Source organism: Malus domestica, chromosome 17 (assembly GCF_042453785.1).
Source record: "Malus domestica chromosome 17, GDT2T_hap1".
Taxonomy (NCBI): Eukaryota; Viridiplantae; Streptophyta; class Magnoliopsida; order Rosales; family Rosaceae; genus Malus; species Malus domestica.
The window spans coordinates 23,711,466-23,732,327 of record NC_091677.1 but is presented as its reverse complement, the minus strand read 5'-3'; the positions used below and the strand labels follow the sequence as shown (position 1 = coordinate 23,732,327).

Here is a 20,862-nt window from a genome sequence, read left to right as displayed (position 1 = left end):
TAAACTTGCATAAAAGCTCTGCCTACTCAATCTCATCCGTGAAGGGTGATCTACTTAATTGGTCATGTCCCACCGTAGTGCCTTATCGGCTGCTTCGTTGCGTTGAAAATCACGCAATCGTTCGTTGAATAGTCTCTCTACCTTTTCTTGGATTTGCCTTTGCTAAGGTAGAGGAGCTCTTAGCTGCCCCCTGTCTTGACCTACTGGTCTGCTCTTCCATGCTCCTGGCTTGTTCACGCCGAGGCAACGGTGCATGTGGCTCATCCCTAGCAGGCATGAGAATTCTTTACAGGCTGCAGGTTGAACTTGATTTGGATTGAGTGACTGCTTCTCTTTGTCCGTTGTGCTACTTGCTCCGATGTGATGTGAAGAATGCTCATTGCGGACCTAACCGCAAATGAACATTTTGCTTAGAAGGCTGCTCATGTTGATTATCGGAGCGTGGCCCCAACCGTGAATGTATACTTGCCCGTGGGCCTAATCGAGAGTGCACGCTCATTCGCACGCTAAGACAGGAGTATACGTTATCTCAAAGACCCAATCGGAAGTGTACACTACCCGAACGCTCGGTTTGTGGTTGGTTGAGTGGCTACTTACCAGGTTGCTGCTGGAGAGGTTCATCATTGCCCTTATCCTACTTCGGGACACCTCGTCTGGGGCATGTTGGATCTCGGTGCGTTGCAAAAGTTGATTCACCAAGGTCATTTGTTGTGCTAGGGCGCTCGTCAACTCCATGACTTGTCGGGACAAGTGTTGTTCACCATTCAGATTGGAAGAGCTTGGAAAGAATATGCTTCCTTGAGCAGTGGAAGGGTGGTAGACTCCAAGCGCCAGATTTGAGTTGGGAAATGTCAAATCAGCCGAGAAATATGGTGAAAATGCCCCCGGCTCGATGATTGGTCTGGATGGTTGAGATAGTCTCGGACTAACTTGGGCTGTTTGGGAAACCATCAGAGCTGGCTGGGCTGTAGGAGTAGGCTGGGCCACGAGAGTGGGCTGCTCAGTACATGATGCATGCGAACACAAGGCTTGGGCTCAGCTTGGTAGCTCATTGAGCTCGCGTTGGGCTTGGAGTGACATAGCTTGGGTCATGGCCTTGGTGCAGTGGGCCTTGGATGGCATGGCTTGGGATTGCTTTGGTGGCACGGCTTGGGCCGTGGTAGTGGTGCCATGAACCTCGCCGCGGGTGGCTACTAAGGTAGCCACCGCGGTGGTTCCCGTGGTGGAAACTCGTCGTGGTGGTGCCGCTCCACCAATTGTCACATTTAGCCTCGTGGATAGCCGTGGTCCCATCTCTTGAATATTAGAATTTTCACTTGTTGAATTTTCTAAGTTTCTAGCCATTGCACTTCTCTTTTACGTTTTATCAAAGAATTTTTGCAAATAAAAAATTCTAATAATAAGAACGTACGAAAAACTACAAGTGAACTAGAAAATAAAGAAAAAACCTTTTTATGCGAGAGTCTTCTACGAGTGTGTGATTCTTCTCCCAATGAAAGCACCAATTTGTGGATGCAAATTTCTTCCTCCTTGATCTTGGACAAGATTGCAACTACAAAACAATTAACACCTTTGGTTAAGGCCAAAAGTCTCACACGCCCATGATGAATGGGAGGGACTTTGGCCGAAGAACCTCCGATGCCAAAGTTAGAATTTAGAGAGAAAAGTGTTTAGAGAGTTTTTGGAGTTTTACAAGAGTGTGGACTTAGGTTTTTAGAGAAAAAATGGGTAGTATTTATAGGGCATGGCCGGTCCCCTTTGGAGAAAAGGTGGCCGACCTTTGGGATGTTTTTTGTGTGCATTTTGTGGTTTAATGTGTGAGTTATTTGGCAATTAATGGATTAATTAGGTAATTAATCCATTAATTAGCCAATTAACACATTTTTGGAATGAATTTTTTGGAGGTTATGTAATTTATGTGGAATATTTTGTAAGTTATGGAATGATAGCTAATTGATTAGCTAAAAGAGGAAAAAAGAGTTAAAAAATATATGGAATGAAATAGGTTTTGGGAGTTACCTGAGATGGTTTTTGAATTGTTACATTTTTTGGGCACTTTTGACTTGGTTGAGGGATGACTACCTGTTGCTCACGCGTAGGAATCCCGTTATACCTCAAGGATACTTTTGTCCTCTTTTGTCTAGAAATCCACGTGTTGCCTTGTGATTATTTTTGGCTCGACACATACCAAGTTTTTGTACCACATTTTCATACCACCTTAGGTGGCATTTGATATGGACAACCACATCATTTGAATTAATCAAATTTTTAAATTTAGTTCATTATTTAATAAACTAATCTACCCTTCAATGTATATCACATGTAAGTAACGTTACTTAACTTGACGAAAAATTGACTATGGTAGCTTCGAAATTAATATTAGGGATGTAATTGGCAAATTTTTATTATTCAATGACTAATTTTTCTGAAAAAAAAAATAGCTTAGAGACCAAATTTTCACTCAAGTGATAATTTAGGGACTAAATTGGCAATTCACCTTATATGCATGTAGTTCACTTAAGTGATAATTCAGGGACTAAATTGGCAATTCACCTTATATGCATGTAGTACTCAGAATTGTAATACATTTGTGAATTATGATTGCGTAAATCCTAGTCAACGTATTAAAAAGCGAAGGCGTAGGCGAGGATAGCCTTGCCTAAGCGAAAGCCTTGAGATGTGAGGTTAAGCCTCGTAGAACCTATTTTAATACACACACATACTATTTAGATGGGACATATGGAGTCTAATAAAAGGTAATGTATAACGTTATATATGTCTTTTCAGTTTTTTTTAGGTATATTAAATATATCAAAACGTATAAAAAATATAAAAACGTTATATTTCTACTTATCTTTAGTTTTTTTCAATATTTATAAAATAATATGAAAAACAAAAACTTAAAAAATAATTTTAAAAGAATATGTTGTAACAACGGTTAGTAAACTGAAGAAAAAAAAAGATCAGCCGACAAGTTCGCATCTTCTTCATCTTCTTCAAACTACTTTGTAACTCAAAACAAAACCTAGATTTGAACAATTTTTATTTTTTATAATTTTCAGATTTCGGCAACATTTATACAAATCTAACGCCCAATCGAACGCTATGAGGCGCGCCCCGACGAAGTTAGGTGAGTTTTCCACCGACTCCCACAAAACCGAGCCGGCAAGCCACCCTCCCGGCTTCCGATGTCGCCTAGGTGCGCCCCTAGGTGAGTATTTTAAAACACTGATCCTAGTAGACTATGTAATCTTATAAGATCTAGAAGATATTTCCTATTAGAGTTTGTAGTACTTTTGAAAACAAGTTTCTGTCTTCCAGTGCAATTCGTGAGGAAATCACACACAGAATTCCTCAAGCCCTTTCTCTCTTTACCGATTTCCCTCTCTCTAAATGTGTGCCACAACACATTATCAACACGTTCTTAACGCCGCACTAAAGAGAGTTGTCCATCTTCAATCCAGTGAGTATTGTGTTTCAATCACTTTTTTGTGATGGACTTTTTATTTATGTTGAACTTGATAGTAAGCACTAAAGAATTACAGGGTCTAATTCAAATAGTTCTAGACCACATAACAGCCTATCAATTTGAATGAGGTGTTCATTTTATGGATTGAAACAATCTGGGTGGATATGGTTTACTTGTCTAAGTGATTATTTGATCAGTTGGGAAATGAGAATAAACTATGCCCTTGCGTGTTAATTAAGAATTGAGAAGTCATATTCCAAATTTTATGGATTGAAACAATCTGGGTGGATATGGTTTACTTGTCTAAGTGATTATTTGATCAGTTGGGAAATGAGAATAAACTATGCACTTGCGTGTTAATTAAGAAGTCATATTCCAAATTTGTTAGAGTTGCAGTCTATGTCGATGATATAAATCTCACTAAGACTCTAAAGTGCATCAGAAAATTCCCTCGCACTTGAATCAAAATTCGAGATGAAGGTTCATGGAAAAACTCATTTTGTATTGACCTAAAGTTTGATCGTTGCTCTGATGATATTATGGTCCACCAGTCGAACTACACCTAAAAGTGTTGCTTTGAGTACACCCATGATCACCCATACGTTAGATGCAAATGAGACCCTTGAAGATGTTGTAGAACCTAAAGATCAATTAGCGCTTTATTGTACTTAGCTCATTGCATTAGGCAAGACATCTCATTCGTAATCGGTTTGTTGGTAAAGATAGAGCATTGCGCCTACACGCCGCCATTAAATTGGCATTAAAGACATTTTTTCCATTGCTATGGATTTGGGCTTATCTATACGCATCCCAAGTGGATCAAACTCCCCTTATCCTTGGAATGATACTTGCCTATTTTGTATGCTGACGTAGGTTACTTATCAAATCCGCACAAAGCACGTTCTCAGGCGATTATGTCTTTATTGTTAAGAATACCGTAATATTTTGAAGCTCCATGAAATAGACCTTGGTTACAAAATATTTGAATCATACCAAGCCTACTACACCTCCCCACGTCACAAGCGAGAGAGATGGTTGAGATTCGAAGTACCTGCAATTTTTCGTTGAGCATATTTGAAGTACTTGCGATTTTTCATTCGTCGTTGAGTCCCAAAGACGATCTAGGGAGACAACGCTGCATGTATTGACTAGATCAAGCAAGGATACATCAACAAAGTAAAAAACAAGCTTATTATGTCTACATCACTTCATGAAAGCATTAAAAGATTAAAGTCAAGCATATGTAATCCTAAGACAACCTTGTCGACATTTTCACGAAGTAACCGTCAAAGTTAACCTTCCAGAAGCTTGTCCGAGGCATTGGTATGCGTAACTAACTCATTTGCAACACTTGTAGTTCTCAAAGGGAGTTTTGTCGAACTCAGAGAGAGTGACTTGATGTATACTCACTTGACCTTACTATACTATTTTTCTCTTAGATCATGAGCATTTTTTCCACTGGATTTTTGCTAACCTGACGAGGTTTTTATTAGGCACCCACATTGGAAATGTCATACCCTTATGTGCATTTTCTACTACTTGCATCATGAAGATGTTAACTTACCTTTTTCTCATTGAACTGTGGATTTTGTCCTGTTGATTTTTACTATAGCCATGTTTTGATAGGACTTACGCTTATGTTCAATCCCTATACGAGACTCGTTTTTGCCACTTGTTCCTACTAGACGAGACGACTTCATCAACTATTACTAATTTACATGAAGATCAGATGCGTTGCCTACTTGAGTATTTACACACTCAAATGGGAGTGTTGTTAGAATTACAGCACATGTGTGGTTGTGTAATTCCTAGTAAATTACACTATTCTAAAAATCCCTAGCACTATGACCCGGTCCGCTTAGACGCTAGGCGGCTAGCCACCACCCCGATTAATTCCTAGGCGTTTGAAAATTAAGAAAGAACGCCTAAACATGCTTAGGCGCTCGCTTGAACCGCTTAGGCACCCACCTAGGTTGCGACTCTCACTTAGACAGAAAAGAGATAACTTTCATTTTGCATTTTATAATTTTCAATAAATTGTACAAGACTTATTGAATATTTAGATGAACACATAATTTTTGTTTGATCCCCATGTTTTTATTATGTTTTATATGACATATATGTTTGTTTCTTATGTTTTCATTATGTTTGTTCCCCATGTTTTCATTTTATTCTATAATGTAGCTTTACTAGCACCACCCGTAGAATATGCAATCATTTAAAAGTGCTTTCCAAATGAATGAAGCTGCTTTTAGTGAAATATTTTTGGATTCCAAAAATACTTGAAGTGCTTTATGCAAGAAGCACCGATCATGTGCTTCTTCTAGGAAGCACTTAAAGTGTTTTTTCAAAATTCACCGATTCTATAAACGTTTTCATCAAAAAGCATTCAATCATTCTAAAAGCACTTCTAAATGATATCAAATTCCTTGCCATTTATAGGGTATTGTTTCCTATTGGTACACAAACCTTGTCAAGTTAATTGTCAAATCTGAGGTTTTTCTCAACCGTATTTCATCTTCAGCGTTCCTCTTACAATTCTAACCTTGTCACTCAGCACTACAGAAATCAATTTTTCCGCTGAGAATGTTTGAAATCCAGACGCCAGGCTCCAAACAAATCCTACACTTCCGCGCGACAATGACGAAAACGCACTGAATGTTGCATCAAAGAGGAACCTTGATGCATATAATCGTATGCCAGAATCTACTACAAACTGTATAACCCATCCAACAAAAGCATCAATGTGAAATTCACAGAGCAAAATTGTGCAACCTTCCCAAGTCAATAAAATTTTGGAGATAAATTCAAGACATAAGAAGAAAGAGTAGCAATGACTGACGCAAAACAAGACTAGGGAATAAATTCCGATCTCTTTCCCGTCATAAGAGGGGAGAGGGACCCCAAATGGTACAGTTTCTCTTTGAAACCCCTAACAAAAACTCCAGAATTCCAGAGACTGATCGTACCAATAGTTAAACACTGACAGACCACAAGCACATAAAAGGCTTTAAAGACAGACTCCTAAAAGTATATCATCCATTAAACACACCACGGGCCTCCACCTCGGCATCTAAACTTTTAAGGCTCAAATTGGAACTGTTTCACGTTTACGAATCAAATCTTGGCCATAAGAAAACCATAGAAACGCAGACACTCTACAGAACTACGCAGAACTTTGGGGAGCTTCTGGCTTGTCGATTTCCATTGGTTAGGTAGAAGCCTGTGGAGCCTCATTGTTATTGTCAGCAGGATTCTTCGTGGGGCTAGCATCTCCGCCCTGAGGTTGCTCACTCTCCTGAGGAGGTGGGGTTGGTGGAGTTTCAAGGGCAGCTGGCTTGGCTAGTGCGGGTTTGCGTTTCGTCATTATCGATCTGCAGAACCTGTTAACAGGAGTGGATAAAAGAAAAGGTTACTAATCATGTTGCTGCTTATTCTCTGTTAACCAGGCCTCAGCTTCAACACACTCGTTCAATACCTAAATAACACAAAGAACATTGTGAGTTGGAATGGTCGAGAATGGAGGAAGGAGAAGAGAGCTCATCGAGACACTCAACTTCTGTTTATCAGTAATATCAATGTGTTCAAATTTTGCGTCATTCAATGCTGCAGCTTTTCTGTAACTATTAACACAGTAAGCGAGTTGATCAATCACCGTTCCCCTCTCTGTGTGCTTCTTGACCCCCTCTTCAATGGGATCACCTTGCTGCAATTTGACAAAATCACCCATTAGCTCTAAACAATCAAAACCAACGACATCAAGTTCAATCGGTGCCCTCTCATAACAATTTGGAGAAAAACCACCAAAGAATTAAAAGAAAATCCTCACCTTCTTGAGTTCCTCAAGCTTGGCAATGTAAACTCCTTTGGTTTCATCTTCACCATTTTCATACATCCAGTCCTCCACCTCCTAAAGTTTAGCAATAAATGCTTCCCTTTCTGGTTCAATAACAAACTCCTTATACTTATCATGAGCTAGATATAAAAGAGAAATTTAGTCATAAAATGGTAAAAAACAAGGGAAATGTTCCACGAACATATAAGCAAACTACCTTGTTTCTCATGTCATAGACATAGGCCTCGACAACATTTTTCTTGTCTTTTGTTTCTTCCATAACACGGTCTTGTAAGGCCATCTCAAACTCCTTCTCAATTGCCTTTTGCACTTCGCTTGGAGGCATCCCTCCATCAACCAACTCTGTCACAGGAATATTTGTTTTCTTTACATTTATCTTTTTAGCATCAGCCTGTATAAAAAAAACCAAGACATCAGGAGTGCAGCCCGCAAATGGAACCAAACAAACCACTGATAGCATTTACCATTCCAAAACAAAAAGTTTAATTAACTTTTAGCACCGTCCATTATCTCTTCTCTATAGTGACATTAAATGTAGATTGTCCCTTGAGTAAAAGATTATGAGGAGCGCAGAATTTAACAAGCTTTCTCTGTAGTTAACATAGCTGAACATGGGAAGATTGATCAGATATAAGCTTAGCACAATGGACTTTTAAGTATATCAAAGTACATCATAGAAACCTGGTCATCTTACACCATTCATCTCCCTTAGTCCAATAAAGTTCACTCAAATCAAGTAGCTAAACACTATAACCAAAATGCATTGTTTGCTAGGTTATTGCCCTCCGGCCCCTCCCCCAAGTTCCCCCAAGTCGCAGTCCAAGGAAAAAGAACAAATAATTCATGGAAAACCCGCATATGAGTATGACAGAGAGAAGACAACTGACCTTCGCATCAGTTTCCATTTGCACATGCTTGTCCCCTGACTCAGGAACACCATTTTTAGCACCTGGAGCATTAGCAGTGTCCATAGCATCTTGCATGTTCACATCAGTCTCATTGGTACTTGGGGGAGCCACATGAATGGGGGCCTCATTGGTACTTTGTTTGCTCTTTTGTGATAGGAACCTCAAATTCTTCTTCCAAAAGCTACAACACATGAAGAAAAACAAATAAAATTAGAAAGAATAATCAACCAATAATAGCCAGAAGCACAAAATTCTTTTAACAAACTTACAGTTGCTAAGTCTATAGACACTATCCCATGCAGATTCAGGCGAGCTTTGACCTTTAGTTTTGCCCGCTCACTTTTAGTAGACTGGAAAGGACCAATCTGCACATGTAGTATAGTAGAACGTTAATAAATATCAGCATATAACCTACACGTATAATCATATAAATATTTTGTTTATATTCAAAGTCTGGCAACGTAGACATATATTTGAGAATACAAGTAACGGAAAGAGAGTATCATTTTTTATTCTCAAAGCTATGAATTATTAAGTTTTGACACGTGGCACTAGGGGTGCTCAAAATGATCATAATACTCTTAGGGGGCGTTTGTTTGCCCTCACTAAGTGGGATTGGACTGGACTGGACTAGCTGTTAGTCCAATATCGTGTTTGTTTCATGCTGGGACTAACATTAATGAGACTAAAGGGGACTAGCATGAACAAAACACTTCACTAAAAAGTCTTAGCGAGACCCCCCAATAACCATGGGACTAGCTAAGACTATCCTCTCTCGTCCTCATCATGCTCAACGACCATTCCCGATAGACTCCTCGTCATCTCCAATCACTTAGATCATAATAAAATATAAATAATTTATATATTAAATAATATAATATTAGAATTTGTTATTATCCAGTTTCTTAGTCCAACACTGCACCAAACGCTTCACTAAGTTAGTCCAGCTTAGTCTAGTCTAAGCCAGTCCAGCTTAGTCCTTGAAGCTAGTCCAGTCCGAGATAGTACGACGCAACAAACGCCCCCTTAGTGTGTAAGTTAAGCAAACTTTACTCTTCGGGGAGGGATTGCCTAATCCTAGATGGTCCAACATGGCCCGATGCGGTTGAAGGGCCGGTAATCAGAATCCTACGTATTGGTTTGGTATTGAGGTGCTTTTATAAAAAGTGGGTATAAAAAAAAACTGAGCTCAAAAATATGTTTGGTAAACACTTAAAAACAACTTAGTTTCGCAGTTTTGGGTGGAAAAAAAAAAAGCTTAAAACGTGAAACAGCAAAAATGAGCTTATTCTCACAGCACAGCAGAAACAGTTTTTTTTCAAAACACAACAATACCAAACTAGGATTGAAGATCCTCTCTTAGATTTTTTTTTTCCTAGATTCTTTCCTAATTTAGCAAAATTGCTTTCTTAACAAGGATTCTCTATGGATCATAAATGTTATCCCCATATAAGGTATGACAAAATATATGCTCTCAAGCTTACTGCATTAACTTATATAATCGTTTCCTAACTAGATCACCAGAGAGTCCTTGCTTGGTACTAAGGGGTTCGAGCCTAACTAGTTCATCTGATTCAAATAAAAAACTGAAATTCCTAAATTCGAAAAAATCTGGAGACAAAAAGGCTAGAAATTGGAATGTATTTAATATTAAGAATTCCATTCGAAATTCTGAAACTTGCATAACTCTATTACATACACTTAATTATGTAGTTATTGACTTGTAATTTGTAAACAATGTACTCACATATGTAAAATTCCAACTCTCTTAAATATAATATATACAAAAATGAGAATTTGAGGACTATAACATTTTATATTATGTAAAGAGAGCCATGGGGATGACATTTTTTTTTTATCTTGGTATAGATGAATGTGGAGGAAAAATAATCCAAAAAATTCTGAAGCTGACTTGTGAACTTTTGTTCACCATTGACTCATTTATCCATGGTAAGGAGAAAAGGTATGGAGTTAAAGGGAGATTTAATAACTAATTCCTACATTTAAGCTTTCCTAATTGAAGACATGTTCCTTTATTCAAGAAAGACATGTTCCTTTATTCAAGAAACACAATCAAATCTAATCAAAGATTCTTAGAAGATAATTCTTAACCATTATTATTTAATTAATAATATCTCTAAGATTATTCTCAAGTATCATAAAGATACTTTCTTACTGCATCCAACGGCTAATTAGACGCCAACTCATAGCATGGAAACATACACATATGGTAGCCCTATACTCTATAAATACCTCATTCTGCACATTTCCCAAGTAAGTTGATTTTACACAGTTCAATATTAAATCACTCTTTTTATAGAGTTTCTGACTTAGATATCGAAGTTTCAATGTGTTGGGGCTACTATTAGTAAATAGGGACAAATAGGTACTTACTAGGTAGTAATGTCCGTGCGTTGCTGTGGGATTACAAATTGATTTTCTAGCAGTGTATAAAATTGAGTTAGTATCAGTGTAACATTAATTAATCTAAACAAAATTACCATAGCGAAGGAAGGATTTTTATTTGCTATAGAAAAAGTATAGTTTTGATACTTACAAACGTAACTTGCTTAAAACGATTGAAAGCCAGCGGCTTTTAATCTTGGCGAAGTGGGGAATGATATCTGGAGTACTAAGAGCATTCCTAATGGGGGCTTTATCCTTCATGAGGCTACTACATTTCCAACCTTAGTGAGAAATTTCATCCCCAATAAGCCGTAAAATGGGGCTAGCAACTTCCTTTATTGGGTAGCATAAAATCGGACTACATCTAATCCCAAAAAACAGTGGGTCCCACAAAAAAAGTAGCAACCCATGTAAGCAAAATTCTATCAATCTCTCTCCACTTGCGAATACACTTATTTTAATTTTTTTTCTTACTTATTTTTCTTACAATTTGGCTAATTAATGATTGTTTTAAATTCCATAAGAATTAAATTTTCAAATTGATTTAACGTTCATGGGCATTGATGGGTGAAATTTTCAAATAAATTTTTTTCAAAATTGTATGATCCTAATTTACCAATTTGTGCTAGGTAAATTATTGTGTTATACATGAAAATCAAATTATTTCAGAGGGCGAAGTGGGGGTTTGTTTCTTTCAAATGATGAGTTTGAGATAAGAGAATCTAATCCAACAAACAATTCATAAGTGATGAAATCTAACTTTGTCACAATTTGAACTTTTTAGGTTGAAGGGTTCATAAAAAAAAATTTAAGATAGCACGTCCAAAAATCAACTTAAGAAAAGCTAACACAAAAAAAATAAAAATAAAAATCATTGCTTAATCAAATTACTACATAAATAAATAAATATATATATATATATATATATATATATAGCTCCATATAGAGCCCGAAAAATATAGCCCCTCATTGGGAGAGATTCTTTTATAAAGCCCCAAAGATTCCTCAGAGCTCTAAAATGAGCTATATCCACTACTTTTACAGCCCGGTATAGATCCCCTCACTGGGGATGCTCTAAGAGAGAGAAAAAAGTAGTTTCATAAACTGCAACTCAGTAGAATTGAAGACAACGAAAATTGAATATTATTTACCATAAACTGACTTCGAAAATTAATGCAAAAATGGAAATGAAGAGAATTCGTTTCATTGTTGTACATCCTACTAAACTAACAAATATAAGGGGAACACGTACGAGAGGCATGTTATACGACAACTGTAATAAAAGAAAACATGCAAACAACACGTGTCCAACAGGATCATGGCCATATGATGTCATGATGGTGAAATGCTCAAGGTTAGAGAGCTCATGCATTACAAATTTATAAACTAAATAACCACCATTTAGAAGTCCATCGATAATGTATTTGCACGCTGTGCCAATATTCTATATATGACAAAAATAAGAGTTTCCAAACTAAAGCATGAAATAAGCCACCAGAGAATTAATTGTCAATGGTTACCTTTCTTGTCAAATATACGTATAAGTATTTTACGCTTAGCTCCAAACAACATACAAAGCAAACAAAAGAGTCAAAGAAACCAAAATCCACTCTATTTTTATGGTCAGATTGACCAAGGCATCAACAATACGAACCGAAAACAATTACAATACACATTTTATACCCCAAGCAATTATTTATTCTTAACAGGATTAATCGTTTTAAAACCAAGCATCTGGTTAAAAACCACCAACAATCATTTCATCCAGGTTGATATGAAGAAAAAAATACATTGGAAAATAAAAAACAACTTAGAGAATAACATGGATTTGCAAATGTTCGCATGTCATCTATTTGTCTACAAAACAAAGGTTTCAACACTAACTGTGTAAATAACTGAAAATTACAATTAAGATCAATGTTTTCCTCCTTCTTCTCATTGCCATAAAACGCAAGAAAAACAAAGGTTTCTAAAACTCTAACCAGCCGTCTCATTTCTTTCCAAAAATAAACACATTTTAATCCAACATTCATAAATGTGTGATCAAACAGGGGGGGAAATTACATAAAATATACCCAAAAATAATAGCACCACCAGAGCTATTTGCAAATTTGTGATTGAGCAACTGAGCAACCAAAACGGAAAATATACTCTTTGCCAGGAAAATCCTAACGGAGGACCACAACTGTTGCAAAGGAAAATCATTAGAGTTTGATCCAAATTAACCACTCAAATCTCAATGAATAAAACTAAGCAATGATGCAAGAAATCAATTAGAAGCTTGAGATATACAAAAAATTAAATTAATTGAACAACAAAATTGGAGCTATTCCCCTAAGTTTAACCATTAAAAACGTAAAGAATTGAAAATTACGATTAACCATTATGTACTTGATAATCACAAATGGGGTCATAAGGTAAAAAAATTAACCACTCAAATCTTAATGAATAAAACTAAGCAATGATGCAGGAAATCAATTAGAAGCTTGAGATACACAAAAAATTAAATTAATTGACTAACAAAATTGGAGCCATTCCCCTAATTTTAACTACTAATAGCATAAAGAATTGAAAATTGCAATTAACCATTATGCACTTGATAATCACAAATGAGATCATAATGTCCAAAAAAATAACGACTCAACCCCAAACTATGAAATACCAAATTAAATACAGAAACATCACAACCTCAAACCCACCCCAAATCAATTTAAAAAAATGGCCCTTTCCCCTTCCCTTGTTCTGTCTTCCCACCTATTTGTCTCAGTGTATACTCTCTATGCCTCTGATGAAACCAAAACCATGAACCAACAGAAAACCTGCAAAATACCATAAACCTCCAACTATTTACACCTTGGCATATTCATTTTATTACACCTAGACCTGTAAACAGGTCGGGTTGAACCCGACCCGTTAAGTTAACGGGTCACCCGAACCCAACCCGTTAAGCTAACGGGTCACCCGAACCCGACCCGTTAAGCTAACGGGTCACCCGTTATCACCCGTTAACAATTATTATTATTTATTTTTTGGCATAAAGTTTATTTTTTGTTATTAAGACTTTACTAAAATTACTAAAATATCCTCAACTAACGGGTGCTAACGGGTGTTAACGGGTCCTAACGGGTCTAACGGGTTGACCCAAAGTGACCCGTTATTTAACTGGTTGTTAACGGGTTCACCCGTTAGCGACCCGACCCGTTAAGCATCCACCCAAATACAAATATTAACGGGTTGGGTCGGGTTGGGTTAACGGGTTGGGTCCAAAATGCCAGGCCTAATTACACCTATCACTTCAACCAATAGATGGATTCATCTACTAACAGCATAAAAAAAACTTAAAATCACAATTAAACTTAATACTTTATGTCATCATCTCCCTCTATGCTTATGTAGAGGGTTCTAGAAATCAACATATATTACGGAAAATAACAAATAATTTGTGAAGCAGAGCAGAAGCGAGATTTACCTCGATGCTTATGTAGAGGGTTTGGACGATGTCTTCCTCGTAGTGGTCTGTGTGACCAATTTGATAATAAGTACTCTGAATCTTGTCAATCCCAGACGGATTCAAACGTAAAAAATGCCAAATTTTTGCCCCTCCCGATCACAACTGTAAAAACAGAGACAAATTTTATGAAGCTGGACAAAACACCTATAACCCCACGTTTAAAAGGATCCAAAACCCTCCACAAATCAGATACCAGAAATAAGATCTCTTAAAATACGAAGAATTTTAGAATCGAAACACCACAATATCGAAGAAAAACAAACAATTTGAGAAAAACAGTGAGAATAAGGCACAGATCAGAGAAGAAGCAGAAGAAAGAAAGGTTTAAACGAAATAGAAAACTCTCGAACTCAAAGCTAACATATGAAAGATGAGAGACGCATGGAAAAAGGGCAAAACCGTAAATTTACTGTACAAAGCCGATCACATATGAGGAAAGCAAGGATAAACCGAGGGGCAAAACGGTTTTAGGGCTGGTTTGGTATTGCTGTGCTTTGAAAAAAAGCTGCTGTGAGAATAAGCGGCTGTGAAATAAATCAGCAGAGTGTTTGGTAAACTTTTTTGTAAAAGTGCTTTTGGAAAAAAAAAGCAGTCTGATAGTGGGTCTTTTCATTAAATGAGCACTGTAGCAGCTCTGTGTGCTTTGAAAAAAAACCAGTTTTCCAAAGCTGCAGATAGCAGCTTCAGCTTTTTCCTTTGATTTCAGCTTATTCTCACAGCAGCTTCCAAAATAAGCCATTTTTTTCAGTTTACCAAACACCTAAAACCCTCACAGCTTTTTTTCATGGGTGCTTTTTTTTTTAAACACCTCACTCCCAAACCACCCCTTAGTATATATGATTTCTGCCCCTAATACATTTTCTGCCACGTAAGCAAATTTGGTGTGGAAAACAAATTAGGTGCGGATGTTTATAGAATTAGGGGTGATTACTAATACACCCCTCCCCCCACCCCCGGCTTCTATTATATGCATTTACATATACTATTTAATTATATTAATTTTTACTATTTGGTGCTGTAATACCTCATATTTAAAAAAAAAGATTATATATTATATGTGTGTGCGTGTGGGGTAATTATTTTATGTAATGATTTTATTAGATTTGTTTTATACAAGAATCTACTTTCGATATGTAAAATAGTTTCAATGTAAAATCTTTTTTGCTACAAATTATTTTAAAAACTAGTTAGTAGTATTTTATGTTCATATGTAATTAGAGATATTATTTAGTTTGAATTGGAGAGGGGAATTATAATGAGTTTGGCTTGATTTTTTCTCACAAAAGCAAGGTGTCGTTTTGCCAACCATTAGAGAATAAAGAGGACGGGTTAGTCACTATTCTAGATAGGTTGAGGTGGGATTCTATATCTTATAGAGTATGGATGTGGCCTTTGGGTATTTGTCCACTTTTCATGATAATTTTTGTTTATGACTAACTTAACGCATGTTGCTTTGTCAAATGAACACATCCTATTATCAATGATTAACTTTACATTTGGTGTGTTTCTATTAGAACACATAATAGGACTAATGATTAGCTTAACATTTGTTGTTTTTCTATTGGACCACATTTCATTCTTAATGATTAGGACAACAATTGTTGCTTTGTTATTGGAACACATTTTATGGTAATGATTGGCACCATACTTGGTTTCTTTCTATTGGACACATGGGAGATTTTTTTGGAGAGAAAGATGTCATGCAATTTCTACAAAGGAAGGAGCAAGAACCAATGGAAGAGACATGGAGAGGAGAAAGGAAGAAGAAGAAAAAGAACAACTCCAACAAAAAGCCATCCCCCCTATCTTATTACCTCTTTATCTTTCTTTTACATACTGTTAAGGCTTTAAGCCATCTTTCTTTGTATTTGTAAGTTTCTCATATATAGTGAAATACAATGAAAGCAAACCCCAGTGGATGTAGTCGATTTGGCGAACCACTTAAATTTTGTGTTGTTTATACTTTTACATTTTGAGATTATTGTTATGAGAGCACTCCCACCAAACCATCAAAAATATCCATTTACTTCCCTTGAGAATGTTGTAAAATAAGAGGGACAAATCCCAGAAAATGCATGAGAGCTTACCCAACAAAATTGCTCTATGAAACTCAAATGGAGTCATGCATCAATATCACCTAGAGAGAGATGAAGTAAAATGGTAAAGTAATATTTCTCAATTAGATTGTTGTGTGTTATCCATACTATATATTATTGATAATATAATACAATTTTGGCTACTAACAGTTTGATTAGTGTTGTAGATGTTATAGAGCATGCGATTATTGATATCCTTGTTCATGGCATATACATAAGCATTCTTGTATAGTAAGAAAAAGAGTTTAAGTTGTGAGGATATTCAAGGGCTGAAGTTTGCTTTGAATATAAAGTAATGAACCTTGTACACGTCGGGAGAAAGGCTTGAGTATACAACCGGTTGGTTATAAAATAATGAAATCTTGTATATGTCAGGCGTCGGGGGAAGTGCATGTATAATAAAGTGGAAACTGAGAATTTAATTACAAATTTGGGTTTAAAGGATGAATGGGAGTTAACTCATATTCTAAGGTATTTGGAGCCAAGTGGTATAAGCATGATATAAGATGTGCAGGCTTGGGTGCCTTAGGTATATGTTAGCAGGATTAGAAGGGAGTGAGTACATTCATGCATCTCACTTGCATATATGCATTTGAAATAATTTAATTAATGTAGTTTTTGTTGTGAATTAATTTGTACACTAGAGTTATTTCCGATGCGTATTCAATCAATTATATGTGGTAAACTCAAGCTTTATCATGTAAAATTTTGTGATGTGATGTATTGTGTCTTGGTTATTAATTAATTTCATTTTAATTTTCCACCATATATTGGTTGTAGAATTTATTTCTATAGCTAAGATATGGGTCACATCCTAGCTCGTGTATAATCTTTATTCAGGGGTCAGGACATGACAGATGCATATTTATTCGCCTGAAATAAAATTTAAATTAAAAAACGTCAATATTATTTTAATTGATTTTAGTAACCACATTTAAATCATATTATTAAAGGTAAATTCATTACTACTGAAATTTAATATTAAATATATTACACAAAACAAATGTATCAAACTTGTCTTAAAATACATAACACAGAAGTTTCAACAAATAGGACATATATTATAAAAGTATCAAACATGTCCCAAAAAGTTAATAAAAACTTATTCAAGCACCACAAATAGTACGAAATCAAAAGCACTAACTCTGATTTGTTGATTTGTAGGAACTCTCTAATGTGTAGACATGACTTGTTGCAAAAAATTTGTATCATTAAGCATTCTTGTAAACTCTCTAGGATGTTGAGACACATGGTGGAACAATTATGACTAATATGGCTGGGGATGATAAAATTGTGTTGATGGTGTATATGGATATGGTGGAAAGTGTTGATAAAGTATATTTTGACGAGAAGTCGAAGTGTGTTGGGAAGGTGATTAGTGATGGGAGAATGATTGTTGCGGATAAGGAGATTGACGCTCAACGACTGTTGTGGAGAATGAGAATGATGCTCAGAGGGAGATTGTTATTGGGAAGAAGACTCATGTTGTGAGTGTGGAAAATGTTGCCCTAGTGAAGATATAACCTACTTCAAATTCTAAACCTCATTTCAATTTTGTTGAGACTCTTCACATTGTTGCGCATAATTTGCTTGAAGCTGTAAAATCTGAGATTCCAAACGGGCATAATCTTGTCCTTTACGTGATTGACAGTAAGAGATGAAGATGTTGGTTGAGTTTGTACAACCCAAGGCACCATATCCGGGGTTACCCGGGCTCCATAACCACGAACTCTGTCACATCTCTCAAATCTCATTGCCGATACATATGCTTTTTGCCTTAACTTTGGTGTCTCGTCGCCATTGGTAGTAACTAATTGTGTTAATTCCTAAGATATCTTATCCTAAAAAAAATAAAGTTATAATTATACATAATCTGCTTCTATATACATTGTCATGTAGTTACATAAAATATGCTTCTATATGCATGCCATGTAATTATACTTATACATTGTCTGTTTCTATATGCATGTCTTGTAGTTTATATAAAATCTGCCCAAATATGCATGCAAAATATGCATGCAATGTAGTTGTAATTATATATAATGTACTTGTATATGCATTGACGGGTATTCATCATCTGCTTCTATATGCATGCCATGTAGTTATATAAAATAAACGCAAACTTCTTATCATATATGTCACTAGACAATATCTAAATAGATAGATATATCTACATCGAATAAGATTCAAATTTCCTATGACGCCAAGCAGAATGCTATCTCCAGGTTTCTCTTCCTGCTTCTCCGAGTTTGTAGTGTAGGTGCTAGGTGTTATATTACCTCATACATTGTCGAAGAAATGTGAAAGGTAAAGGCAAAGTTTTAATTGGAAGCAAGGAAAACAGGTATGCAAACGAAAACCTGGAACAAAGGCTAAATAAGTCATCTGACAGTTTAGTAAATAATATGCAATGCAGCAAACGTAAAACATACAAACATGTATTTTTTGCAATAAGCATGCTCGTTTTGTAAATATTTAAGCTCATCCAAGTTAGGAATACTATTTCTTAAGCAGAATGTAAAAAAAAAAAAAAACATAAAAGTTTATACATTATTTCTACTAAAATACTTAAATTTAAAACTTACCGCCATTTGCTCTAATGCATTATCAACCCAACTCTTCTTTTCATCACGTCGACGACGTGCACTGTGGCGACCCGTCCCGAATAAATATATATTTTCTCCCCGAATGTATGTAAAATGATGTTTATGCCCTTGTGGGCTTGGTGATGTGGATGTACGTAAATAATTTTTAATTATTTTTCTAGCTGACGTAATTAAGTTGTACTCGACATCACGAGAGCATTGATGCGAGTTAGGGCTGAATTGGGTTCATAACGAAAATGTTATGAATAAACGAGTGTGTAATCTGGCTAAGGAAATGGTCCAATCACTATATCTCCTATTTTCTTGGGTCCAATTAGAAGCACTGGTTTGTTTTGATTTAATTGTTAGCCCTAAACCTTATGGCCCAATCAAGGCCCTATTCCTTCTATTTCTGCCCAATCCCGTGACCACATATACACCCATACACACGTGCACACCTTTATCCCTCCTCTCTTCTCGATCTTTCCTTTTCGTCCGTACAACCAAGTCCTTCAACCTTCAAACACTACAGATCGAACTTGTAAGGACCACCTTTTAGTTCCTTGCAAGCCTACGAACCTAACCATACCAGTTGTTCAAAGGAAGGACGCCGGGAACTCGAGAACTTGCGAGCTTCGACGAGGTACTCTGTTACTCTGACGTGATTGTGGGCATTTCACCAGATTTTAAGGCTCAAAAGGGTCCTAAACGATTCTATGAGGATCCTAGGCTAATTTTGGAGTGGTTAGAACGTCGAAACACTTGGGTTGTCAAGTTTCAAGTTGGGCTGGTTATGTCGAGCCATTTTCCACTGTTTCTCGTGGGTTTTAGGACCTTTAAGAGGTAAGAGCATGTTCTACTCGTTCAGGGCTTCAAATTGATTAAAATTTGTGAAATTTGGTTGAAAAACGAAGGAGATATTCAAGTTTTAAATTTTTCCAGAAACCGGCGACGCAACGGCTACTGGCTCCAGATTCCGGCGAACCATCGGAGAAGGAAGGAGAATATTCCGTCAATTTTGACGGAGTATACTGACGGCATCAGACAAAGTTAACGGTATATGCTCCTATTTAATGGAATATACCCTAACGCCGTTAGAGATTCTATCAATGTGCCAGGCACGTGCCTGAGCTTGACAAGAGCGTGGGACATCGGAAAATTATTTTAAAAATATGAGGATGCTCGTGGTGTTGAGTAGGCCATGATGGTATATTCAAACACCCTAATTGAGCAACGTATGAGAAGTTATTACACGGTTTTGGTTATGTGCTTAAAATTAATGTTAAAATAGTTGTTTCACATATAGGTGAGACGTTTTCGGAGGACGAGCATAGCCAGGCGAGACTCGGGGGTTACGACCCTACTACATACTAGTGAGTGGGCTTTTGGTTTTCTATATATACGTATATATGCTTTGCGTTTTCCCCAGAAATTTGTTTTAAATGGATTTACGATTTTAAACGCCATGTCAATTGCATTATGCTTTAGAGTATACATTAGTATAGATATGCATATTGTTGTTTGATGCTCCAGATGCCCAGGTAAGCTTCAAGTGAGTATATATTGATGATAGTAGATGCATTGTTGTGATTATACGTAGAAGCATTTAGAGCTCATTATCCTGCACTGCAGTATTAGTGTTCCCGCCCGTGGTCAGGGCACAGTCTTTCACATGATGTTCACCTCCCGCACCGCACCGCACACTCACCTTGGATCCCAGTTTGGTGCACAACCCTGTCATATAGACCACAATAGGTGGTTCCGACTCGTAGGTGACTCGCAATTTATCTCACAGCCTTCACGTGATCATAGTACTTCAGCGTACTTATTTACACTCAGCCTTGTCTTACAGACCATAATAGGTGGTTACAACTCGTGTACATGCATATTTGATGAGTTATAGGTTCAGTCGTACATGTCATGTTAGGTGACTCCGGCTGACATATTATTTATATTGATTTATTTCACCTGGCTTACTTATTTTATTGCTGAGATACTTGACATGGCATATACTTGGTTTTCATTACTCTT

General features: G+C 36.6%; 1 protein-coding gene across 1 annotated transcript; it reads right to left on the bottom strand.

Moving 5' to 3' along the window:
* Positions 1-6,680: 6,680 nt before the first annotated feature.
* Positions 6,681-10,900, bottom strand: LOC139193422 (heat shock 70 kDa protein 15). The gene is made up of 8 exons (XM_070816433.1): positions 10,791-10,900; positions 10,487-10,673; positions 8,522-8,598; positions 8,213-8,414; positions 7,522-7,716; positions 7,299-7,379; positions 7,027-7,175; positions 6,681-6,852 (listed from the first exon to the last, which is right to left on the bottom strand). Exons 1-8 carry the CDS (start codon positions 10,898-10,900, stop codon positions 6,681-6,683), a joined length of 1,173 nt encoding a protein of 390 aa, XP_070672534.1.
* Positions 10,901-20,862: the final 9,962 nt, after the last annotated feature.